This window comes from Nomascus leucogenys, chromosome 18 (genome assembly GCF_006542625.1).
Source record: "Nomascus leucogenys isolate Asia chromosome 18, Asia_NLE_v1, whole genome shotgun sequence".
Classification (NCBI taxonomy): Eukaryota; Metazoa; Chordata; class Mammalia; order Primates; family Hylobatidae; genus Nomascus; species Nomascus leucogenys.
The window spans coordinates 235,816-258,300 of record NC_044398.1 but is presented as its reverse complement, the minus strand read 5'-3'; the positions used below and the strand labels follow the sequence as shown (position 1 = coordinate 258,300).

Below are 22,485 nucleotides of genomic sequence, written 5' to 3'. Positions count from 1 at the left end.
TGTCACTGTCTGTTTACCAGTCAGGATGTACCTGGAGGGAGACAGAAGCCTGGGAGGTGAGCAGAGGCCACGGGGTGCCAAGGTGGGTGTCTGAGCCAGGGAGAAGTGTTATGGCAGCTGGGGTAGGAAGTGGGCCGCAGGGGCCGGGCCGCGGGCTGGAAGTCCCAGGATGAGCCTCGGGCCTGGATAGGGTGGGGAGAGGGGCAGAGCCGGGAGAGGCGAGGTCGTCACTGGGGTCTCAGGCGGCAGCGCTCCGGAAAGGATCAGTGACCTGTTTGAGGTCACCCTGCACAGAGCCCCTGGGTTAGGGAAGACAGAGACGGGAGCAGGAGGCCACTGGCAGCTGGCCTCGGTTTCCCCAGAGAGGGCCTGAACCCACACCAGCCAGACAATGACCCTTTGATTAGCACAGCCCAGGCCGGAGTGGCCAAGCCACAGCGGGGTCAGGTCTTGGCCAAGGTCACACTGTCCAGCCCGCGCACATCTTCAGTGAGAACACAGGGTCCTGTCCCTGCCCCACTCCCCAACCCAGGGAGATTCCCGGGGGAATGCCAGAGGCCAAGGCCAGGTCAAGACGGCGGGGTGTCCCCCCTCAGTGCCACTAGGGCAGCAACTTGGCCCCTGGCCAGTGGCTGCTGGGAGACACAGTCAGGCTGGGTAACTAAGGTGGAGGAAAGGGTATAGGTGTATCTTCTGTGGGCGCAGATCTCACTCAGGCAGGAGAAGGGGCTGTGCCGTGGGGCTGCTGGATACCTCTGTTTCCACCTGCGGGGCAGGCAATGCCGGCACAGCGAGTGGCCAGACACAGGCATACCCAGGAGACACCCAACTGTGCTCCACCACCTCAAACTTCTGTATTTTCCTGAAAGCATCTACCACTCTTTGAAGTTATAGATTAATTTGTCTCTGCATTTTGTTGCCTCGGTGAGGGGGTGACGGGGTCTGCCTTGGTCACTGTGGCACCTCAGCACCCCGCAGGGTCCCTCGGGCCAACAGGAGATGTTCACTGATGGTTCCCTAGAAGCAGGAACAGAGGGGCTCTGCAGAACCCTTGAGCTCGCCAAGGGCGCCCTGACAAATCTGGGGGCCCCCATGACAGAATCGGCTCCCGAGTAGGAAATGCGTCTGGCTGCACGAAAGCCCCCTTGGGCGCAGCGCCTCCAGGCCCACGCAGATGTCGCTGTCATAAATTGTTGGGAACGCCTCTGCTGGAAACAGTGTTTGCTGAATCTCGGAGGGAGAGGAAAAAAACGTAGTAAACATTCTTGTTGATGTGACCTGGGGGAATGTTCGCAAAGGCTCGGAGGGCTGATGGGGCAGAGCTGCCCAGGGGCCCAGGACAAAGGCCAGGCGTGCACACACACACACACACATACACACACACACACGCAGTGGCCTCCCTGGGGGCCTTGGCTGGGCGAGGCCTGCTGTTGTCCGCGATGCTGGAAGGAGCTGTGTCTCTGGGTCTGTCCCGGCCGCACCCCATTCTGTCCCACACCCAAGCTCTCCCCACCCACAGGCCGGCTCCAGCGGCCAGGTGGACGGGTGGGCGGCCTGCGCTGTGAGCAGGGAACCATACCCAGCTGAGGTTTTGGGTGTGTGGGGCGGGTTGGGACCAAGGAGGCCGGGTCGGCGGGCTCAGACCACACTTGGACCGTGAAAATGACCACATGCAAATCACAGGAACGGGATACAGGGATCCACAGACGTGCTCCTCGTGGGTCCCCGTTACCTCACCGCCACCCCTGCAACTGAAGACCCCCAAACCCACTTGGACTCCCGGAGGCGGCCCCTCGATCCACCCCAAACGCTGCCACCACCTCGAACCCACACCCCTGTCCTGGTTCCACCCTGGGTCCAGCCACATCTCCCCACATGCATTCTCCGGCTCCAGAAGGGGACCCGGGCGCGCGCCCCCAGCTGCCCCCCGCAGCGGCCAGGCCCGGCGCCTGCCCACCCCGCGCGGGACACGGCCTCGCCCCCGCCCCGCCCCCGCCGCGCCCCGCCCCGCGCCCCGCCCCGCCCGCGGCCCGCGGGACCTTTATAGGGAGCGCCGGCCGCGCGCTGGGAAGTCGGTACCGCTGCCGTCTCTGCGTTCACCATGCGTCCCGGGGCGCCAGGGCCACTCTGGCCTCTGCCCTGGGGGGCCCTGGCTTGGGCTGTGGGCTTCGTGGGCTCCATGGGCTCGGGGGACCCCGCGCCCGGTGAGTGGGGCGGCCAGAGGGGCGGGCGGGGCGGGCCACCCACGTGGGGCTACCCGGAATGCGGCCCGGGAGACCTCGGGGGGCGCGGCGGCGGCGGGGGCGAGGGCGGTGTCCAGCGCAAGCTGGAGCCGGGAAGGTCTGAAGGGGGGTCACCAAGAGGTCAGCAGAGTAGAGGTTTCTAATCGCAATAACCGCTGACATTTATTGAGCGCTTAGCGTCTACCTCTCCTCTCCCTGAACCTGTGCCATCCCAATGGTGCCGGAGCTCTCTTCCTCTCCGTCTTCCAGATGGGGAAACTGAGGCTCAGGGTCACACAGCCTGTAGGAGGCAAAGCCAGGGTTCTAGCCGTGACCATCTGGGTCGGTCCTAGTGCCCTGAGAGGCAGTGCTGGGTGTCTGGAGCCAGGCCCTCCAGCTGGGGCTGAGAGCTTTCCCGGGTCCTGGGTAGAGAGGGCATGGATTCTCACACCTGGGACTTGCCAGGAGGCGCCAGGCAGGAGACGGCCCCACTCCTGGCCTCAGTTTCCCCTCCTATGAGTGCCAAGGTGCTGCGTTCCCCAAGCTGGTCCCTGGCAGTGTCTGTGAACCAGCAAGCACTCTGGGATGGGGGCTGTGGCCATTCCTGCCCCCAGGGACGGGGGAAGAAATTGGGGGCTCTCTGGCTCCCCAGCCCCATCCCTGCAGCCCCACCCCACCCCAGCCCTGCGCCAAAGGGAGAGCAGAGCCCCCTCCCCGAAGGCCACGTCCCTGGGGAGACAGTGAGCTCATGCAAGGGGAATGTTCCCAAGTTGGAGTGAGTAAGAGGCGGGCCAGGCAGTGGGGGGGCTGCCAGGCGCGGGGCTCCGCGTGCCCTCGCCCTCGGGTGCTGTCTAGACAGAGGGCAGAGGCGGGAGAAGCGGCTCCAGGGCCTGCTGACCCTGACATGCCCCGTGCCTGGCGTTTGGTGGTGTTTGAGGGGTTGGGCAGGGTGCCAGCCCCTGGCCCGGGTGCTTGGAGGGAACGGGAAGGGACCTCCTGGGATGGTTGGGGGTTGGTGGTAAGGCTGTGGGGGGGGGGGGCGCATGGAGCTCAGAGGGGAGGAGACATCTCCGGGGTTCTGGAGCCAGGGTGGGGACACCCATGTGGTTTTCTGCCCCTTCTTCCTGGGTTGGGGTAGATCATCCTGTGCGTAACCACTCAGCACCACCTGCACGCATCTGTGGGCGGGTCAGAAGCTGGGTGTCAGGAGTGGCCCAGGAGAGCACCCCGTCCCCTGGCCCGCAGGTGGCGTTTGCTGGCTCCAGCAGGGCGAGGACGCCACCTGCAGCCTGGTGCTCCAGACTGATGTCACCCGGGCCGAGTGCTGTGCCTCCGGCAACATTGACACCGCCTGGTCCAACCTCACCCACCGGGGGAACAAGATCAACCTCCTCGGCTTCTTGGGCCTTGTCCACTGCCTTCCCTGCAAAGGTGAGACCTCAGGCCAGAAGCAGGGCAGGCATCTCAGCTCAGGACCAGCCACAGTCATGGTGGTCGAGGGCCGAACATCCGGGACTGAGCCCGTCACAGGGGTATGTAAGAGGCTGCAGGGGGATCCCAGCCTCAGAGAGGGACTAGGGGGACTTCCCGGTTCCCAGGCTTCAGCCTCTTGCAGCTCAGGACTCAGGAAGAGACGCTGAGGACTCATCACGTGGCTCCAGCCTTTGCTGGGGCTGAGCTCTCTGCCTGGGCGGCTCTTCCCACCTGGTGGATAAATGTCTGGCTTGCACCTAGCTCCTGGGAAGGTGGGTTTGCCATTCTGGCCCATGTCCCCAAATGTCCACACCAGGGACCTTCACTGCAGACTCCCAGGTTTGCGGTGGGGTTACAGCTGCATGTTTAACAAGCATTTGCCTCGGGACCCTGTTTTGAGACGATGCCTTCCACATCAGACTAGGGGCTCTTGGTGAGTGGCGCAGAACGAATGAATAAGATAGATTCTCCACACTGGAGGATGATGGCTTTTTTGTTTTGTTTTGTTTTGTTTTTTTGAGACGGAGCCTCACTCTGTCACCCAGGCTGGAGTGCAGTGGTGGGATCTCGGCTCACTGCAACCTCGGCCTCCCAGGTTCAAGCGATTCTCTTTCCTCAGCCTCCCCAGTGGCTGGGACTGCAGGCGCAAACCCCCACGCCTGGCTAATTTTTATGTTTAACCCTGGTAGACACAAGGTTTCACCACATTGGCCAGGCTGGTCTCAAACTCCTGACCTCAAGTGATCTGCCAGCCTTGGCCTCCCAAAGCGCTGGGATTACAGGCGTGAGTCACCATACCTGGCCTGTTGGGGCACAACTTGAAGGAGGTGGGCATTAGAGCTGGGGTGTTGGGGGATGTCTAGGAGTTTGCCAGATGGGGCCGATATGGGAGAGTGGATCAGGAGAGAACATGGCTTGAGGTTAGGTCCTGGTGGGTAGGGTCAGGCAGAGGAGCCAAGGGGAAGCTGGAGCTGAGGGCTGCAGACCTGAAGGCCAGGCTGAGGAACTCTGCTGGCCGCTGAGATGTGATTAATCCCAGATCAGCCTGGCTGGGTGGTCCTGAACTCACTGCCACATACCCCTGCTCCCTCCAGACCCCCTCTGGCTTCTGGGAGGAGGACAGACTTCAAAAAGTGCCTGGCCTGGGCATGAGACGGCCCAGGACCCCCCACCCCCAACCTCATCTGGTGCTGGGGACAGAACTCAGGCCCCCTTCCGTTCTCGCTTGCATAAAAGCCACCCTGGCCGAGCATTTCCAGATGTGCCTGTGAGCCGCTGTGCCGGGGACGCCCAGGTGCGACCCACATGCCCTGCAAGGGCTGCGTGGGGGACGCTGGCCATCCTCTAAGGAGTGCCTGCCTTGGAAGTGGGGCTCCCCCGTCAGCCCCACTTTACACACAGAGAAACTGAGGCTGGCACATAAACTCAACAGCTGTGTTCAGAGGCCCCATCAGACCCCCAGACAACAGAAAGGGGATTGGTCATCTGGGTCCTGGCCGCAGCTTTCAAACTGAGGTGCTTGGGCCCCTGCACTCATAGCTGCGACCTGGCCTCAGTTTCCCCATCTGTAAAATGATGACGGGAGGATGCGATAAGCCTTGGGAGGAGGCGATGAGCATTCACATTAAAGGCGGGGGCGGGGACCCCAGAGAGAGTTTCCCCAGCAGGACCTCAGTATCCCTGTCTGAGCAGTGGGGCTGCGGGGCAGCTCCTGGTGCAGGGGCCTAGCGCTGTGGGGGGCTCCCTGCCCTGGAATCGCTCCTCAGGCCAGGAGGGGCGTCCAGCGCCCCGCCCTCCCCGACGCCTCCTGGGGGAAGGTCCTGGCAGCCCCAGACTCGCGCCTGGCAAGGGCGGAACACCCCAGGCTGACGCAGCTGGGGCCCCTCCGGCCTTCCCAGAAGGGCGCGTGCATCGGGAGCAGACGTCAGCCAGCCGCAAGGAGGAGCGGCCCGGGGCTGCGTAGCTCCGTCGGACCCCGATTCCGGGCAGAGACCACCCCCGGCCCGCGCGCACCGAGCCCAGCCCCCGCCCCCCCAGCGCAGGCGGAGCCCGGACCTCGGCCCCACCGGTCCCGCGCCCCGACCCTGAGCCCTGCCCCTGGGAACCCGAGGGCCCCGACTCCGGCTGACCCTGTCCTGGGACGGCGCCCCCGCCTCCGCCCTGCAGAAGGGGCGCAGGGAGGGGCCCCGAGGCCTTCGCGCGGCCCCACGCCCGGGCACCTCCCGCTCCCGGCCCCACGCGCGTGTCCTGTGTCCGCAGATTCGTGCGACGACGTGGAGTGCGGCCCGGGCAAGGCGTGTCTCATGCTGGGGGGCCGCCCGCGCTGCGAGTGCGCGCCCGACTGCTCGGGGCTCCCGGCGCGGCTGCAGGTCTGCGGCTCAGACGGCGCCACCTACCGCGACGAGTGCGAGCTGCGCGCCGCGCGCTGCCGCGGCCACCCGGACCTGAGCGTCATGTACCGGGGCCAATGCCGCAGTACGTGGGGGCGGGGTCTGTGGAGGGGCGGGGCGGGACCTACCGGACCTGCGCGTCATGCATCGAGGCTGCTGCCGCAGTAGGTGGGGGCGGGGCCTGGGGCGGGGCCACCCGGACCTGAGCGTGACGTACCGGGGCTGCTACCGCAATGCGTGAGGGCGAGGCCTGCGTGACGGCCCGGCCTCCGGGGGCGGGGCCTGCTGGAGGGGCGGGGCCGCTGCCTCAGGGCGTAGGGGCGGGGCCTCCAGCCCAGTACAGGTCACATGGGTCGTGGGGGCCTAATTAAGGGCGTCTTCATACTTCCGAGGGAGTATCAGGGGATAGAGTCTTTTGTAGGGTTGGGATTTGGGAAGTAGTGGGCCTCTGGGGCTCACATTGGGCAAGAGGTATGTGGCATGGTCAGAGCCGGAGCGTGACTCAGAGAGGGGCTTGTGGGTGTAACCAGAGGGGCATGATGGAACCAGGGGGTGAGACTGGGTCACGTAAGGGGCGGGGCTCTTGGCTGGGGCTGGTTCCTGGGTGGGGATGGGCGGGGACTTGTGGGTGGAGTTTGGGTGGGCGGCCCCGCAGTCGAGGATGGGCGGGGCTTTGGGTAGAATAAGGGGCGGAAGCTCACGAAAGAGGTGTGGCTCCTGGGTACAATGGGAAGGGCAGGGCTTGTGGGTGGAGCCTGAGGGGTGGAATGGAGAGGGGGCTCACGGGGGGGGAGGGGGGCTCACGGGGGGGGAGGGGGGCTCACGGGGGGGGGGAGGGGGGCTCACGGGGGGGGAGGGGGGCTCACGGGGGGCGGGGATTGTGTCTTCTACCAGAGGGTTTTCGCATCTTGGGAGTTAAGGGTGGGTCTTGGGGCCAAGAGCCCTGCGGGGGTTCTCAGCGAGATGTCCCCTGAACTGCCCCTGGCACCCGGCCTGCAGAGTCCTGTGAGCACGTGGTGTGCCCGCGGCCACAGTCGTGCGTCGTGGACCAGACGGGCAGCGCCCACTGCGTGGTGTGTCGGGCGGCGCCCTGCCCTGTGCCCTCCAGCCCCGGCCAGGAGCTTTGCGGCAACAACAACGTCACCTACATCTCCTCGTGCCACATGCGCCGGGCCACCTGCTTCCTGGGCCGCTCCATCGGCGTGCGCCACGCGGGCAGCTGCGCAGGTGCAGACGCAGGGCGGGGGCACAGGCCTGTCCTGGGGGCCGGAGAACCCCCTGCCCTGCGCCCTCAATGCTCTTATCGACCCTTGCAGGCACCCTTGCAGACACCCCTGAGGAGCCGCCAGATGGTGAGTCGGCAGAAGAGGAGGAGAACTTCGTGTGAGCCTGCAGGACAGGCCTGGGCCTGGTGCCCGAGGCCCCCCACCACCCCCTATTATTTATTGCCACAGCAGAGTCTAATTTATATCCCACGGACACTCCCTAGAGCCTGGATTCGGACCACTTGGGGATCCCAGAACCTCCCTGACGATATCCTGGAAGGACTGAGGAACTCCACACTTCCACTCCTTTGGGGATAAACCTATTAATTATTGCTACTATAAAGAGGGCTGGGCATTCCCTGCTGGTAATTCCTGAAGAGGCATGACTGCTTTTCTCAGCCCCAAGCCTCCTAGAACAGGGGCCTTGGGCTCAGGCCAGGAGGAGCAGAGGAGGTCTAGCCTGGGTGTATACGGAGGGTCTAGCCTGGGTGTGTACGGAGGGTGTAGCCTGGGTGTGTACGGAGGGTGTAGCCTGGGTGAGTTCGGAGGGTCTAGCCTGGGTGAGTAAGGACGGTCTAGCCTGGGTGTGTACGGAGGGTCTAGTCTGAGTTCGTGTGGGGACCTCAGAACACTGTGACCTTAGCCCAGCAAGCCAGGCCCTTCATGAAAGCCAAGAAGGCTGCCACTGTTCCCTGCCAGCCCAAGAACTCCAGCTTCCCCACTGCCTCTGTGTGCCCCTTCGTGTCCTGTGAAGGCTATTGAGAAACGCCCAGTGTGCCCCCTGGGAAAGGGCACAGCCTGTGCTCCTGATACGGGCTGTGCTTGGCCACAGAACCACCCAGCGCCTCCCCTGCTGCTGTCCACATCAGTTCATGAGGCGACATTGTGTGGTCTCAGACGTGGAGCAGCCAGCAGCAGCTCAGAGCAGGGCACCGTGTCCGGCGGAGCCAAGTCCCCTTTGGGGGGCTCTGGCGGGGACCACGGGCCCCTGCTCACCCACTGGCCCCGAGGGGTGTGTAGACTCCAAGACTCACGCATGTGTGACATCTGGAGTCCTGGGGCCGGGTGTCCCAGCAGCACCCTGCTGCCTCCACAGTGGGGTTCACACCCAGGGCTCCTCGGTCCTCCACAGCCCGCCCCGGCCAGGCCTGCAGACCCAGACTCCAGCCAGACCTGCCTCACCCACCAGTGCAGCCGGGGCTGGCGACACCAGCCAGGTGCTGGTCTTGGGCCAGTCCTCCCACGACGGCTCACCCTCCCCTCCATCAGGGTTGACGCTCAGAATCGCCTACCTGTGCCTGCGTGTAAACCAGGGCCTCAGACCAGCTAAGGGGTGGGGACAACGTGGAGGATATCCAGCTTCCCGGGTCTGGGGTGGAGTGTGGGGAGCTTGGTCATCCTCCTCCAGCCTCCTCCAGCCCCCAGGCAGTGCCTTACCTGTGGTGCCCAGAAAAGTGCCCCTGGGCTGGTGGGTCTAAGGGTGCCTCAGCCAGGCAGCCCACCCCACCCTGGGGCCCTGCCTCACCAAAGAAATAAAGACTCAAAGAAGCCACTTTGGGGTGTCCAGGCCTCAGTTTGTCTCCTCTCTCAAGGCTTCAGGCCATCTCCGCGGCTGTGGGATGGGCAGCCTGGGGCCTGGGGTGCTGCATGGGCGCTCTGGAGGCACCGGAAGAGAGACCCAGCATTAGTCCTTGGGCAGCCTCTGGCTGACTCTGGGCCTCAGTGCCTCCCCAGGCAGTGGACAAACCCGGGAGGCGCTGAGGCAGTGCGGGAGGGGAGGGAGAGAAAAGAGGCCTTTTGGGAGGGCACACAGGATAGACAAGATGGCTTAGGGCAGCCCTAAGACACCAGCTGGCTTGGGGCCCAGAAATGGAGGCCCGGCCTTGAAGGACTTGGGCGTAACAATAGCAGTAATAATAATAGCAGGATTAGGGCCGGGGCGGGGTAGCTCGCCCCTGTAATCTCAGTACTTTGGGAGGCCAAGGCGGGCGGGTCACTTGAGGCCAGGGGTTCCAGACCAGCCTGGGCAACATAGTGAGACCCCAGTCTCTACAAAAAAAAAAAAAAAAGACGCAGGCAAGGTCACATGCTCCTGTGGTCCCAGCTACTCAGGAGGCTGAGGTGGGAAGATGGCTTGAGCCCAGGATGTCAAGGCTGCAGTGAGCTGTGATGGCGCCACTGCACTCCAGCCTGGGTGACAGAGTGAGGCTCTGTTTCTAAAATAATAATAAGAGCATAATTGGCCAGGCGTGGTGGTTCGTGCCTGTAATCCCAGCACTTTGGGAGGCCGAGGCAGGCGAATCATGAGGTCAGGAGTTCGAGACCAGCCTGGCCAACATGGTGAAACCTTGTCTCTACTAAAAATACAAAAATTAGCCGGGTCTAGTGGCAGGCGCCTGTAATCCCAGCTACTCAGGAGGCTGAGACAGGAGAATTGCTTGAACCTAGGAGGCAGAGGTTGCAGTGAGCTGAGATCATGCCACTAAACTCCAGCCTGGGTGACAGAGCACGACTCCATCTCAAAAAAAAAAAAAAAAAAAAAAATATATATATATATATATATACACAAAAATTAGCCAGGTGTGGTGTCATGCACCTGTAGTCCCAGCTACACGGGAGGGTGAGGCGGGAGAATCGCTTGAACCCAGGAGGCAGAGGTTGCAGTGAGCCGAGATCCCACCGCTGGACTCCAGCCTGGGTGACAGAGTGAGACTGTCTCAAAATAATAATAATAATAATAACAATAAAAAGGCGGGGCGCGGTGGCTCACGCCTGTAATCCCAGCACTTTAGGAGGCCAAGGCAAGCAGATCACAAGCTCAAGAGATCGAGACCATCCTGGCCAACATGGTGAAACCCCATTTCTACTAAAGATACAAAAAATTAGCCAGGCGTGGTGGCGGGCGCTTGTAGTCCCAGCTACTCAGGAGGCTGAGGCAGGAGAATGGCGTGAACCCGGGAGGCAGAGCTTGCAGTGAGCCGAGATCGCGCCACTGCACTCCAGCCTGGGCGACACAGCAAGACTCCGTCTCAAAAAATAAATAAATAAATAAAAATAAAAAATAAAATAAAATAATAATAAAGAAAATAAAATCTAAAACTAAAAAAAAAACCACAGTAACAAACTGTGACAATACCATCAGCTGGGACTTGCTGTGCACCCCGCGCTATTCTCTGGTTTTCAGAGGATGAACACGAGGCTTGATGTGCGGCCAGACCCTCTTGGGATTCCTCGGCGCGGCCGGCGCGAGCCCGCACTGGTGTCCAGCAGCCCCCACGCCCTGCAGAGGGAGCTCAGGGCTTCCTAGCCTGCGTTTCCCAGCCTACTCGCCTGCGGTGCGGTTAGGCGGCTGGAGGGAGGTGGAGGAACGGCATTCCAGGGGGGAGGCTGTAGGAGTGTGGGTTGCAGGGGCGCGGGGGTAGACCCAGAGGGGTTCACGGTGGGGGGCATGGGAAGGTGGAAAGGGGCACGGACGGAGCCGCGACACGAATGCCGGTGGACCCTGCAGCTGACCGCCCGCGGGTGAGGCTGGAAGTCAGTTAACATTTTACTGGGTTTGATTCTGCCCTTTGCATGTGGAATGGGTGTCCCCCACCGCTGCCCGTCCCACCCCAACCCTGAACATCAGGTCTCCCGTGGGGCCCCACGTACCCCCTGCCCCAGCCACGGAACATTCCAGGCCTGGAGTGGCCGTCTCATTTGCATGCCGCAAGGCTGTGGCTCAGGCGGCTCCTCCTGGGGGCCTGGTGGTCCCAGGCAGGGGGCCGGGCTGGGGGCTGCTCCGCCGAACCACGTCCCAGATCCAGGCCACAAAGGCAGACACCTGCGTGTACACGTCGGGGGTCTTGGGGTCGCCGCACCAGAGGCCCGAGAAGGAAACGAGGCCGTGAGCCCGGTTCCTGCACACCAGGGGCCCCCCGGAGTCGGCCTGGAGTGAAAGGAGAGGTGAGGTCAGGGCCTCTGCGAGCTGCTGCAGGCACATCTCACCACTGCCCTCCCTGCCTCAGCACCCTCTGTGGCTCCCTGCTGCTCTCCAAGGAAAAAATAAATTCATTTCTCCCCTCCGGGCCCTGAGGACCCAGCCCCCACCCACTTCTCTGCCCTCCCCGCTGAGCCTCCTCAGTGCTCCAGCCTTTGCATAGCCTGGAGACCTGTTCCTGCCCTGTGCTGGATGCTGCCTGTGTAAACATTCGAGTCTGCAGTGTTTTGGGCAGTGCACAACCCGCACAGCTGTACACGGCAGCCCTCTACTAACGGGTCTCTCTGCCTTGCGTGTGTTTCCTCATATCTTCTAAGGATTCCTTCAAGTCTCAGTTCAAAGGTGCTCTCCTTGGAGAGGGCTCCCCGTATACTCACCCTAAAATCCCTCATCCTACCCTCCTAACTGCCATCTAGAATCCGTTCCGATACCATCAAGTGGACGCTATTAGTGTGGCAGTTTTACAGATGGAGAAAAAGAGGCCCAGAGAAATCAAGCGACTTTTCCAAGGTCACGCATCGGGAAAGTGGACAGTCTCGTTTCTCCTGGACTCGGGCTGCTGGGCTGAAACAAGTTGCCTGCAGTAAAAGACCCTCCAGGGCCAGTGTCTCCCTTGGCACCTGGGGATTCGTTTATCTGACAAGGTTTTAGGAGTGGGAGCCACTTCCTCTCGATCTGTTACTACCCTCTCCTGAGCACTGCTTGTATAAATACACAAATGCGTGGCTCTTTGTGCAGTGTGCAACCTGCACAGCTGAACATGGCAGCCCTGCGTGACCCTTGCCAACTCCCTGCCTTTCCTGGGCCTCAGCTTCTCCATCTGGTCCAACATCAATGGGACTCAGTTCCCAAGGCCCTTCCTGGCCCTGACCCTCTCTGTGGGCCTTGGTTTCCCCACACAGTAAGTGGGTGGAGCGGGGAGGGGGTCTTACCGAGCAGAAGCCCCGTCTATGGCTGTCCCCACTGCGGGTGCAGAGCATGGTAAGGCTCAGGTGGCCCTTCCAGGAGCTGTTGCAGACGTCTGGATCCAGCACTCGGACCTTGGCCTCCATCAGTCCAGGCGGCAGCTCCTCAAAGTCAGACACGAAGCCCCAGCCAGCCACCTGGCACCGTGTCCCGGCCGCGGGGGGCCTGGCCCTTCTCCCTGGCAGCCTCAGCAGCCCCACTGCAGGGCCCAGGATAGCAGAGCCATTCAGCTGCAGGGAGAGCATGAGTTCAGGCCACTGGTCCCCCTCCCCACCCCCGCTCCCACCTCAGTTTATCCGTGGGACCCCTGGTCCTGCCCTTGTGTAGCAAAATCAATGGCGGCCACCATGAGGCCAGGTCAGGAGGCCCTGTTCCTTCTGCCAACACAGGCCCCTGCCCCTCAGGCATCCAGGGTCACCGTCAGCTGCCCAAAGGGTCTTTTTCTTTTCTTTTTTTTTTTTAGAGACAGAGTCTCGCTCTGTCGCCCAGGCTGGAGTGCAGTGGCGCGATCTCGGCTCACTGCAAGCTCTGCCTCCCGGGTTCAAGCCATTCTCCTGCCTCAGCCACTCTGAGTAGCTGGGACTACAGGCTCCCACCACCACGCCCGGCTAATTTTTTGTGTTTTTAGTAGAGACGGGGTTTCACTGTGGTCTCGATCTCCTGACCTCGTGATCCACCCACCTCGGCCTCCCAAAGTTCTGGGATTACAAGCGTGAGCCACTGCGCCCGGCCTTCTTTTCTTTTTTTTTGAGACGGAGTCTCGCTCTGTAGCCCAGGCTGGAGTGCAATGGCGCAATCTTGGCTCACTGCAACCTCCACCTCCCAGGTTCAACCGATTTCTCCTGCCTCAGCCTCCCAAGCAGCTGGGATTACAGGAGTGCACCACCACACCTGGCTAATTTTGGTATTTTAGTAGAGACGGGGTTTCACCCTGTTGGCCAGGCTGTTCTCAAACTCCTGACCTCCGGTGATCCACCCACCTCAGCCTCCCAAAGTGCTGGGATTACAGAGTGAGCCACCATGCCCGGCATCAAAGAGTCTTTCAAACTCCATCTCCTTCCTTGCTCTAAGCCCTCCCACGGCTCCGCATTGCCCTCAGGACAAAACCTCTTTGCTCACCACCCAGGGCCTCTGAGGGCTCTCCAGCCTCAGCCTCCCCTCTGGTCAGGCAGGATGAATTTATGGCCACTCCCTGGGCCTGCCACACACCTCCGCTCCCACCGGACCCCCAGCCTGGAACACTTTTCCTATTCAGCCATCTCAGTGTGGATGCCACCTCTTCCAGGAAGTCTTCCCAGACTCCCAGGCTAAGACATGAGTCTTCTCTGGGCTCCCTGCAGCCCGTCGAGGCCGGTTTACCAAGTGAAGATTGAGTGACACCCCGGGCTCTGTGTGGCCCAGCACCGGGCCTCTGGCCCTGGCCCTGGCACTTGGCATGCAGCCGATGCTCAGTTAATGGTCCTGGGAAGGACGGCTCCAATCCCTTGCTCTGGTTCTCTGATTTGTGCATCTTGGGTGCATTCCTGACATTCCTGATGTCTCGCTCAGCCTCAGTTTCCCCATCTGTGCAATGGCCTCGGTGAACCAGAGCAGGTTCCAGGCTTCAGGGTTTCACAGATGAGAAAAATTCACCCAAAAGCTTTGGCCAGTGGCACTTGCTGCCTCCTCCTTTTTTTTTTTTTTCGGGGTCTTGCTCTGTCGTCCAGGCTGGAGTGCAGTGGCGCAATCTCGGCTCACTGAAACCTCCGCCTCCCGGGTTCAAGCGATTCTCCTGCCTCAGCCTCTGGAATTTAATTTGAGGACGCTGGGTGGAAGCTTCAGGGAAGGGGTTGTCCCTCGAGCAGGAGGGGGCAGGCAGGTCTGCACGGATGCACCACGTGTGGGAAGAGCAGCTTCCCGCCCGGAAAACTCCACCCAGGGACTTTTTTTTTTTTTTTTTTTTCAAGACGGAGTCTCACTCTGTCACCCAGGCTGGAGTGCAGTGGCGCGATCTCTGCTCACTGCAACCTCTGCCTCCTGGATTCAAGTGATTCTCCTACCTCAGCCTCCCGAGTAGCTGGGATTACAGGCACCCACCACCATGCTCAGCTAATTTTTGTATTTTTAGTAGAGACATGGTTTCAGGCTGGTTTCGAACTCCTGACCTCAAATGATCCACCCGCCTCGGCCTCCCAAAGTGCTGGGGTTACAGATGTGAGCCACTGCGCCCAGCCCCACACAGGGACTTTAAGGTTGGTGTTCTCCACACAGGGCAGGGGTTTGAGAGGCACATTCATTCCGTTTCAGCATAAACTTTGAGTGCCTGCTGTGTGCCATAAATGGCCATAAAGGTGACAAAAAATCCCTGCCCGTTAGGTTCAGAGGAGGCGGGCATGAGGAAGCGGGTGGTCCAGGGGTTAGCAGGCGACGACAGGGCCAGAACAGGGTTGCAGGGAGGGGGGATGTGGTCCAGGGCAGCCTCCTGGGAAGGTAACATTTGAGCACAGACTTGAAAGGCATGAGGGGAAAGGCTCGCGGTGTCTGGGGAATTGGTGCACTGGGCACAGCTGGTGCGGAGCTCGGAGGGGAGACTGTGCTGGGGTTGGGACGGCCCAGCCGGGAGGTCTGTTGGCCTTGAGTCAGAGAGGTGACAGGCGTGGATTAGCAGGGCCTGTGGGCACCAGGAGGATTTGTCCTGAAGGAGGTGGGAGCCACTGGGGGGTTCAGGGCAGAGGAGGAATGGGACCTGACGTCCGAGTGTCTTTAAAACCTAAGTCAGGCCAGGCGCGGCAGCTCAGGTTCGTAATCCCAGCACTTTGTGGGGCTGAGGCGGGAGGATTGCCTGAGCCCAGGAGGTCAAGACCAGCCTGGGCAACATGGTGAAACCCCGTCTCTACTAAAAATATAAAAATTCGCCTGGCACAGTGGCACACGCCTGTGATCCCAGCACTTTGGGAGACCAAGGTAGGGCGGATCACTTGAGGACTGGAGTTAAGATCAGCCTGGCCAACACGGTGAAATCCCATCTCTACTAAAAATACAAAAATTAACCGGGTGTGGTGGCGGGCCCCTGTGATCCCAGCTACTCAGGGGACTGAGGCAGGAGAATCGCTTGAACCCGGGAGGTGGAGGTTGCAGTGAGCCCTGACTATGCCGCTGCACTCCAGCCCAGGCGCCAGAGTGAGACTCCATCTCAAAAAATAGGCCCGGGTTGGGAGGCAGAGGTGGGCGCATCACGAGGTCAACAGATCGAGACCAGCCTGGCCAACACGGTGAAACCCCGTCTCTACTAAAAATACAAAAATTAGCTGGGCGTGGTGGCGGGTGCCTGTAATCCCAGCTACTTGGGAGGCTGAGGCCGGAGAATCGCTTGAACCTGGGAGGCAGAGGCTGCAGTGAGCCGAGATCGTGCCACTGCACTCCAGCCTGGCGACACAGGGAGACTCTGTCCGAAAAAGAAAAAAAAGATAGCGCAGGGCATCTTCTCCTGGAAAACACTAAACAGCGGATGACGCTGGTGCAGCGGGGCGGCCCTGGGATAGGGAACCGCGCTGGCTTCCCCCGAGGCTTCGGCACTGGCTTCTGGGCTGGGGTGGTGGAGCTCACAGAGGCAAGACAGAGGATGAGGAGCAGACGCCTCCTGTCACCAAGCTGGGCCGCCTGGTCACGGACATAAAGACCACGTCCGCGGAGGAGGTCTGCTCTTCTCCCTGCCCATCAGGGCATCTGAGATCATTGACCTTTCCCTGGGGGCCTCTCTCAAGGATGAGGTTTTGGAGATTATGCCGGTGCAGAAGCAGACCCGCGCCGGCCAGCGCACCAGGTTCGAGGCGTCTGTTCCCACCGGGGACTACAATGGCCACGGCGGTCTGGGTGTTGAGTGCTCCAAGGAGGTAGACACTGCCATCTGCGGGGCCGTCATCCTGGCCAAGTTCTCCATCGTCCCCATGCACAGAGGCTACTGGGGGGAACAAGATCAGCAAGCCCCACGCCGTCCCTGGCAAGGAGACAGGCTGCTGCAGCTCTGTGCTGGTGCGCCTCATCCCCGTGCCCGGGGTGCTGGCATCGTCTGGGCGCCTGTGTGACAGGCCGCTGCGGCTCTGTACTGGTGCCCCTCATCCCCGTGCCCAGGGTGCTGGCGTCGTCTGGGTGCCTGTGCCCAAGAACCTGCTCATGATGGCTGGTATCGGTGACTGCTACACCTTAGCCAGGGGCTGCACTGCCGCCCCGGGGCAACTTTGCCAAGGCCGCCTCTGATATCCTCTCTAAGACCTACAGCTGCCTGACCCCCGACCTCTATATTCCCCAAGTCTCTCTTTTAGGAATTCACTGGCCACCTTGTGAAGACTCACGCCAGAGTCTCTGTGCAGAGGACCCAGGCTCCAGCTGTGGTTACAGCATAGGGTCTTATACACAAAAAATAAAGTGAATTAAGCCTGGGAAAAAAAAAACGGCCAGGCACGATGGCTCATGCCTGTAATCCCAACACTTTGGAGGCCGAGGTGGGTGGATCACTGGGTCAGGAGTTCGAGACCAGCCTGGCCAACATAGTGAAACCCCATCTCTACTAAAAACACAAAAAACTAGCCAGGTCTGGTGGCGAGTGCCTGTAATCTCAGCTACTCAGGTGGCTGAGGCAGGAGAACCACTTGAGCCTGGGAGGCAGAGGTTACAGTGAGCCCAGATGGCGCCATTGCCCTCTAGCCCCAGTGACAGTTCGCGACTCCGACTAAAGAAAGAAAAGAAAAGAAAAGTCGGCCGGGCGCAGTGGCTCACGCTTGTAATCCCAGCCCTTTGGGAGGCTGAGGCAGGTGGATCATTTGAGGTCAGGAGTTCGAGACCAGCCTGGCCAACATGGTGAAACCCCGTCTCTACTAAAATACAAAAATTAGGCGTGCGTGGTGTCGCACACCTGTAATCCCATCTACTTGAGAGGCTAAGGCAGGAGAATCACTTGAACCCGGGAGGTTGAGGTTGCAGTGAGCCAAGATCGCGCCATTGCACTCCAGGCTGAGCGACAGAGCGAGAGACTCTGTCTCAAAACTAAACATATGTCAGATCCACCCCCAGGGCCACCCCACCCCCGGGGCTCACCCGCAGCAGGCAGATGTCGTTGGCGTGGGTCATGGGGTGGTAGTTGGGGTGTGTGGTGACAGCATCGATGCCAAACACCTGCTGGGTGGGCTCCGGGGTACGCAGGGCATGGGCGCCCAGCACCACCAGGCCGGTGCGGAGGTCTCTGCAGGGAGGAGGTGGTGGGCGAGATGGGGGTCAGGGCTGCCCGTCCTGGGCCTCAGTCCACTCATCTATGAAACAGAGGCCCAGGCCGGGCACGGTGGCTCACGCCTGTAATCCCAGCACTTTGGGAGGGTGAGGTGGGTGGATCACCTGAGGTCGGGAGTTCAAGACCAGCCTGATCAACATGGAGAAACCCTGTCTCTACTAAAAATACAAAATTAGCTGAGCATGGTGGCACATGCCTGTCATCCCAGCTACTCAGGAGGCTCAGGCAGGAGAAGTGCTTGAGCCCGGGAGGCGGAGCTTGCAGTGAGCCAAGATCGCACCATTGCACTCCAGCCTGGGCGACAGAGCGAGACTCCGTCTCAAAAAAAAAACGAAAACCAAAAACAAAAAAACAATTACTTTTTCATCAACTTAATATTCTTTTTCTTTCTTTCTTTCTTTCTTTCTTTTTTTTTTTTTTTTTTTTTTTGAGACAGAGTCTCACTCTGTCCCCCAGGCTAGAGTGTAATCTTGGCTTACGGCAACTTCTGCCTCCTGGGTTCCGGTGATTCTCCTGCCTCAGCCCTCCAAGCAGCTAAGACTACAGGCGTGTGCCACCACTCCCAGCTAATTTTTGTATTTTCAGTAGAGATGGGATTTCACCATGTTGGCCAGGCTGGTCTCGAACTCCTGACCTCAAGTGAGCCACCTGCCTTGGCCTCCCAAAGTGGTGGGATTACAGGCGTGAGCCACCGCACCCAGCCACCAACTTAATATTATAATAAATTAATAATTATGTTTATTATTATTCCTACCTCCAATATAGAATTAACTCCAATAGTTGTGGTATTAATTTGAGTCATTATTATAAAAACATATTTAGAATAAAGATAATACTTATTATATTTATTATAAGTTCTACTTCAATTATAATATTAACTACAATAATTTCAATATTCTCCTTTTTTTTATTTCTTTAATTTTCTTTTGAGACAGATTCTTGCTCTGTCGCCCAGGCTGGAGTGCAGTGGCGCAATCTTGGCTCACTGCAAGCTCCGCCTCCCGGGTTTGCACCATTCTCCTTCCTCAGCCTCCTGAGTAGCTGGGACTACAGGCGCCCGCCACCACGCCCAGCTAATTTTTTGTATTTTTTTTTTAGTAGACATGGGGTTTCGCCATGTCAGCCAGGATGGCCTCGATCTCCTGACCTTGTGATCCGCCCGCCTCAGCCTCCCAAAGTGCTGGGATTACAGGCGTGAGCAACTGCGCCCAGCCTATGCAAAAGTAATTGCACACAAAAAATTAAATGGCAAAAACCACACTTACTCTTTTTTTTTCGACAGAGTGTCACTCTGTCCCCCAGGCTGGAGTGCAGTGGCGGGATCTCGGCTCACTGCAACCTCTGCCTCCCGGGTTCAAGTGATTCTCCTGCCCTCCAAGCAGCTAGGACTACAGGCACGCACCACCACGCCCGGCTAATTTTCGTACTTTTAGTAGAGATGGGGTTTCACCATGTTGGCCAGGCTGGTCTCGAACTCCTGAGTAGCTGGGACCACAGAAGCACACCACTACTCCTGACTAATTTTTGTATTTTTTTGTAGAGATGGGGAGTTTTATTTTGTTGCCCAGGTTGATCTTGAACTCCTGGAGTCAAGTGATCCTCCTGCCTGGGCCTCCTAAAGCCCTGGGATTACAGATGTGAGTCCCTGTGCCCAGACCCAATATTCTTTTCTTTTTTTCTTCTTTTGAGACAGAATCTGGCTCTGCCACTCAGGCTGGTGTGCAATGGCGCCATCTTGGCTCACTGCCACCTCCACCTCCCGGGTTCAAGTGATTCTCCTACCTCAGCCTCCTGAGTAGCTGGGGATACAGCCACTTGCTACCACACCCAACTAATTTTGGTATTTTTTTTTCGAGACAGAGTCTCGCTCTGTCTCCCAGGCTGGAGTGCAGTGGTGCAATCTCGGCTCACTGCAAGCTCTGCCTCCTGGGTTCACGCCATTCTCCTGCCTCAGCCTCCCGAGTAGCTGGGACCACAGGCGCCCGCCACCAAGCCCGGCTAATTTTTTTTGTATTTTTAGTAGAGACGGGGTTTCACCGTGTTAGCCAGGATGGTCTCGATCTCCTGACCTCGTGATCCTCCCACCTTGGCCTTCCAAAGTGCTGAGATTACAGGCGTGAGCCACCGCACCCGGCCTAATTTTCGTATTTTTAGTAGAGACAGAGTTTCACCATGTTGGCCAGGCTGGTCTCAAACTCCTGACCTCAAACAATCCACCGTGTCCCAACGTGAGGGGGACTCCAGGCTGGTGGGGGAGCTGGGGACACCGCAGCCCAGGACCAACCCATCCCTTGCCTGGTGGGGGTTCCTGCAGGAGGGGACCCAGCCACCTTGGCCCCAATATACATTTTAATAGTTATTATAACAACATGTTTAAAACGAGGCAGGGCGTGGTGCTCACACCTGCAATCCCAGCACTTTGGGAGGCAGAGGCAGGTGGATCATTTGAGGTCAGGAATTCGAGACCAGCCTGGCCAACATAGTGAAATCCAGTCTCTACTAAAAATACAAAAATTTGCCAGGCCTGTTGGCAGGTGCCTGTCATCCCAGCTACTAGGGAAGCTGAGGCTGGAGAATCGCTTGAGCCTGGGAGGCAAAGGTTGCAGTGAGCCGAGATTGCACCACTGCACTCCAGCCTGGGGGACCGAGACTGTCTCAAAAAAAAAAAAAAGAAAGAACATAGTGACAGTTACAGTAACAGAATATGTACTTGTACCTGCTGCTTCTTCTGTGCTGCTTCTGCCTCCCTGCCTTCTCCTCCTGTTTTCCCTTTGTTGCCCCTTAAATCCGGCCCCCGCTGAGACTTCCCCTCCTGCAGGAGCCACGGCGCCCCCAGCTCCCCCGCCAGCTTGGAGTCCCCCTCATGTCGGGACACGGTGTCCAGAGAGAAGGGGCCTGACAGGTGAGCTCACCTGTGGCCGAAGCAGTGGGCGGCTGAGACCACCCAGCGGGCTTGCAGCAGGAAGCCTCCGCAGTGGTGTTGGCCCCCGAAGCGCACGGATGCCATGTAGGGCCTGGAGTGGGGGGTCACCTCATGGCCCCCGATGATCTGGGCCCCCCAGGAGCCTGCTGGAGGGACGGCCTGAGTCAAGGACGAGGCAGGAGGAAGGGCTGACGGGGCTGGGGTCAGGGCAGGGGGGAAAGGGTGGCCAAGACAGAGACGGGGGGTGAGATTCGAGACACAGAGACACAGAGAGCTGGAGACAGAGCCCAGACAAGCCCCCCAGATGTGCTGGGAGGGGCTCCCGAACCCGGGAGATCCAGGGCTGGGCTGGGCAGAGACCCTGGCCGGATTTTCACCCATTTCCGGCAGAGGCAGCCACGGGGGCTCGGCAGATGGAGCAGACGGAGCTCTCCCCAGGGTTCTCCCAGGACTGGGGGGTCCTGGGTGTGGCCCACGTACGGGGACATGGCGGGGGCCTGGGTGGGGATCCCGGGGGGCTCCTCACCGGGGAGCTTCATGGGCAGCATCAGGGCGGTGGCCACGGTCAGCAGCGGACGTCCCCAGCCCCCCAACCCAGGCCCCATGGCAGATGCAGGCTGCGTCTCCCTGCAGAGGTCTTCGGGCCGTGGCTCCCACCCTCAGCCAACGGCCGGAAAGGGGGAGCCTGGCTGTGGCCTGTGGTCGGAGGCCCCACCAGCAACGGCTGGAGCCCAGGCGGGCGTTTCTGAGAAATCGACGGTGTCAGGTGGTGGCTGATAATAATCAATCATTGCCCCCTAGGTCTGCAAACAGAGAGTGGAGGACACAGCTCTGGGGCTGCAAGTGACCTTGGGAAGGCGCTCGACCCCTCTGTGCCTCAGTTTACCCAGTTTCCACGTGGCTCAGCATGTGTGGGGAGCTTTCCGAGGAACCCAGGTCACGACAGCTCTCGAGACCCTGCAGCTCCCCTCCGGCCCCCACCCCCCGAACCCCAGTCTTCCCATCTCCAACCCCAGGGCCGACCTCAGGGCTATGGGGATAGTGAGGAAGGCCGGTCTCCTGGGAAGCTCTGATGATTTCTGCCTTTATTTTATTTTTATTTTTATTTTTATAGGTGGGGTTTTGCTATGTTGCCCAGGCTGGTCTTGAACTCCTGGGCTCCAGCGATCCTCCCTCCTCGGCCTTCCAAAGTGCTGAGATCACAGGAGAGAGCCACTGCACCTGGCAGATTTCTGCCTTTATTCAGCAGTTACTGAGTGCCTAGTATATACCAGACCTCATGCTAGGAGGTGAGGATGCAGCAGTGACTGCAACCCAGCCTGCAGCACTGATGTTCTGTGGGGTCCGGAGTAAGTGGGACACAGCTGTACCTGGGTCTTCACTTTTCTTTATTTTTTCTTTTCTTTTCTTTTTTTTTTTTGAGATGAGTCTTGCTCTTGTTGCCCAGGCTATAGTGGAATGGCGCCATCTCAGCTCACCGCAACCTCTACCTCCCAGGTTGAAGTGATTCTCCTTCCTCAGGCTCCCGAGTAACTGGAACTACAGGCTCCCGCCACCACACCCGGCTAATTTTGTTTTTGTATTTTTAGTAGAGACGGGGTTTCACTATATTAGCCAGGATGGTCTCGATCTCCTGACCTCATGATCCGCCCACCTTGGCCTCCCAAAGTGCTGGGATTACAGGCATGAGCCACCGTGCCTGGCCTTTTTTTTCTTTTTTGAGAAGGAATCTCGCTCTTGTTGCCCAGGCTAGAGTGCAATGGCGCAATCTTGGCTCACTGCAACCTCTGCCTCCTGGGTTCAAGTGATTCTCCTTCCTCAGCCTCCTGAGTATCTGGGATTACAGCGCCCACCACACCCAGCTAAATTTGTGTGTTTAGTAGAGACGGAGTTTCTCCATGTTGGTCAGGCCGGTCTCGAACTCCTAACCTCAGGTGATCCCCCTGCCTCAGCCTGAGCCACCACGCCTGGCCCGGCGGGTCTTCACCTTTCAGTGGGAGCGTT

At 59.6% G+C, this 22,485-nt stretch overlaps 2 protein-coding genes across 3 annotated transcripts; one reads left to right on the top strand and one right to left on the bottom strand.

The window, feature by feature from the left end:
- The first annotated feature begins 2,101 nt into the window (after positions 1 to 2,101).
- FSTL3 (follistatin like 3) lies at positions 2,102 to 8,902 on the top strand. Its single transcript, XM_030798840.1, has 5 exons — positions 2,102 to 2,340; positions 3,385 to 3,653; positions 5,955 to 6,170; positions 7,085 to 7,312; positions 7,402 to 8,902. Exons 1-5 carry the CDS (start codon positions 2,102 to 2,104, stop codon positions 7,470 to 7,472), a joined length of 1,023 nt encoding a protein of 340 aa, XP_030654700.1. The 3' UTR covers positions 7,473 to 8,902.
- A 1,982-nt stretch (positions 8,903 to 10,884) lies between these two features.
- PRSS57 (serine protease 57) lies at positions 10,885 to 21,110 on the bottom strand. 2 transcript variants are annotated; one of them, XM_030798455.1, is made up of 5 exons: positions 21,008 to 21,110; positions 20,471 to 20,627; positions 17,369 to 17,513; positions 12,262 to 12,525; positions 10,885 to 11,278 (listed from the first exon to the last, which is right to left on the bottom strand). In XM_030798455.1, exons 1-5 carry the CDS (start codon positions 21,084 to 21,086, stop codon positions 11,072 to 11,074), a joined length of 852 nt encoding a protein of 283 aa, XP_030654315.1. In that variant the 5' UTR covers positions 21,087 to 21,110; the 3' UTR covers positions 10,885 to 11,071. The 2 variants fall into 2 exon arrangements, with proteins under 2 accessions (XP_030654315.1, XP_030654316.1); XM_030798456.1 differs by having other exon boundaries at positions 20,471 to 20,624.
- Between the last annotated feature and the right edge of the window lie 1,375 nt (positions 21,111 to 22,485).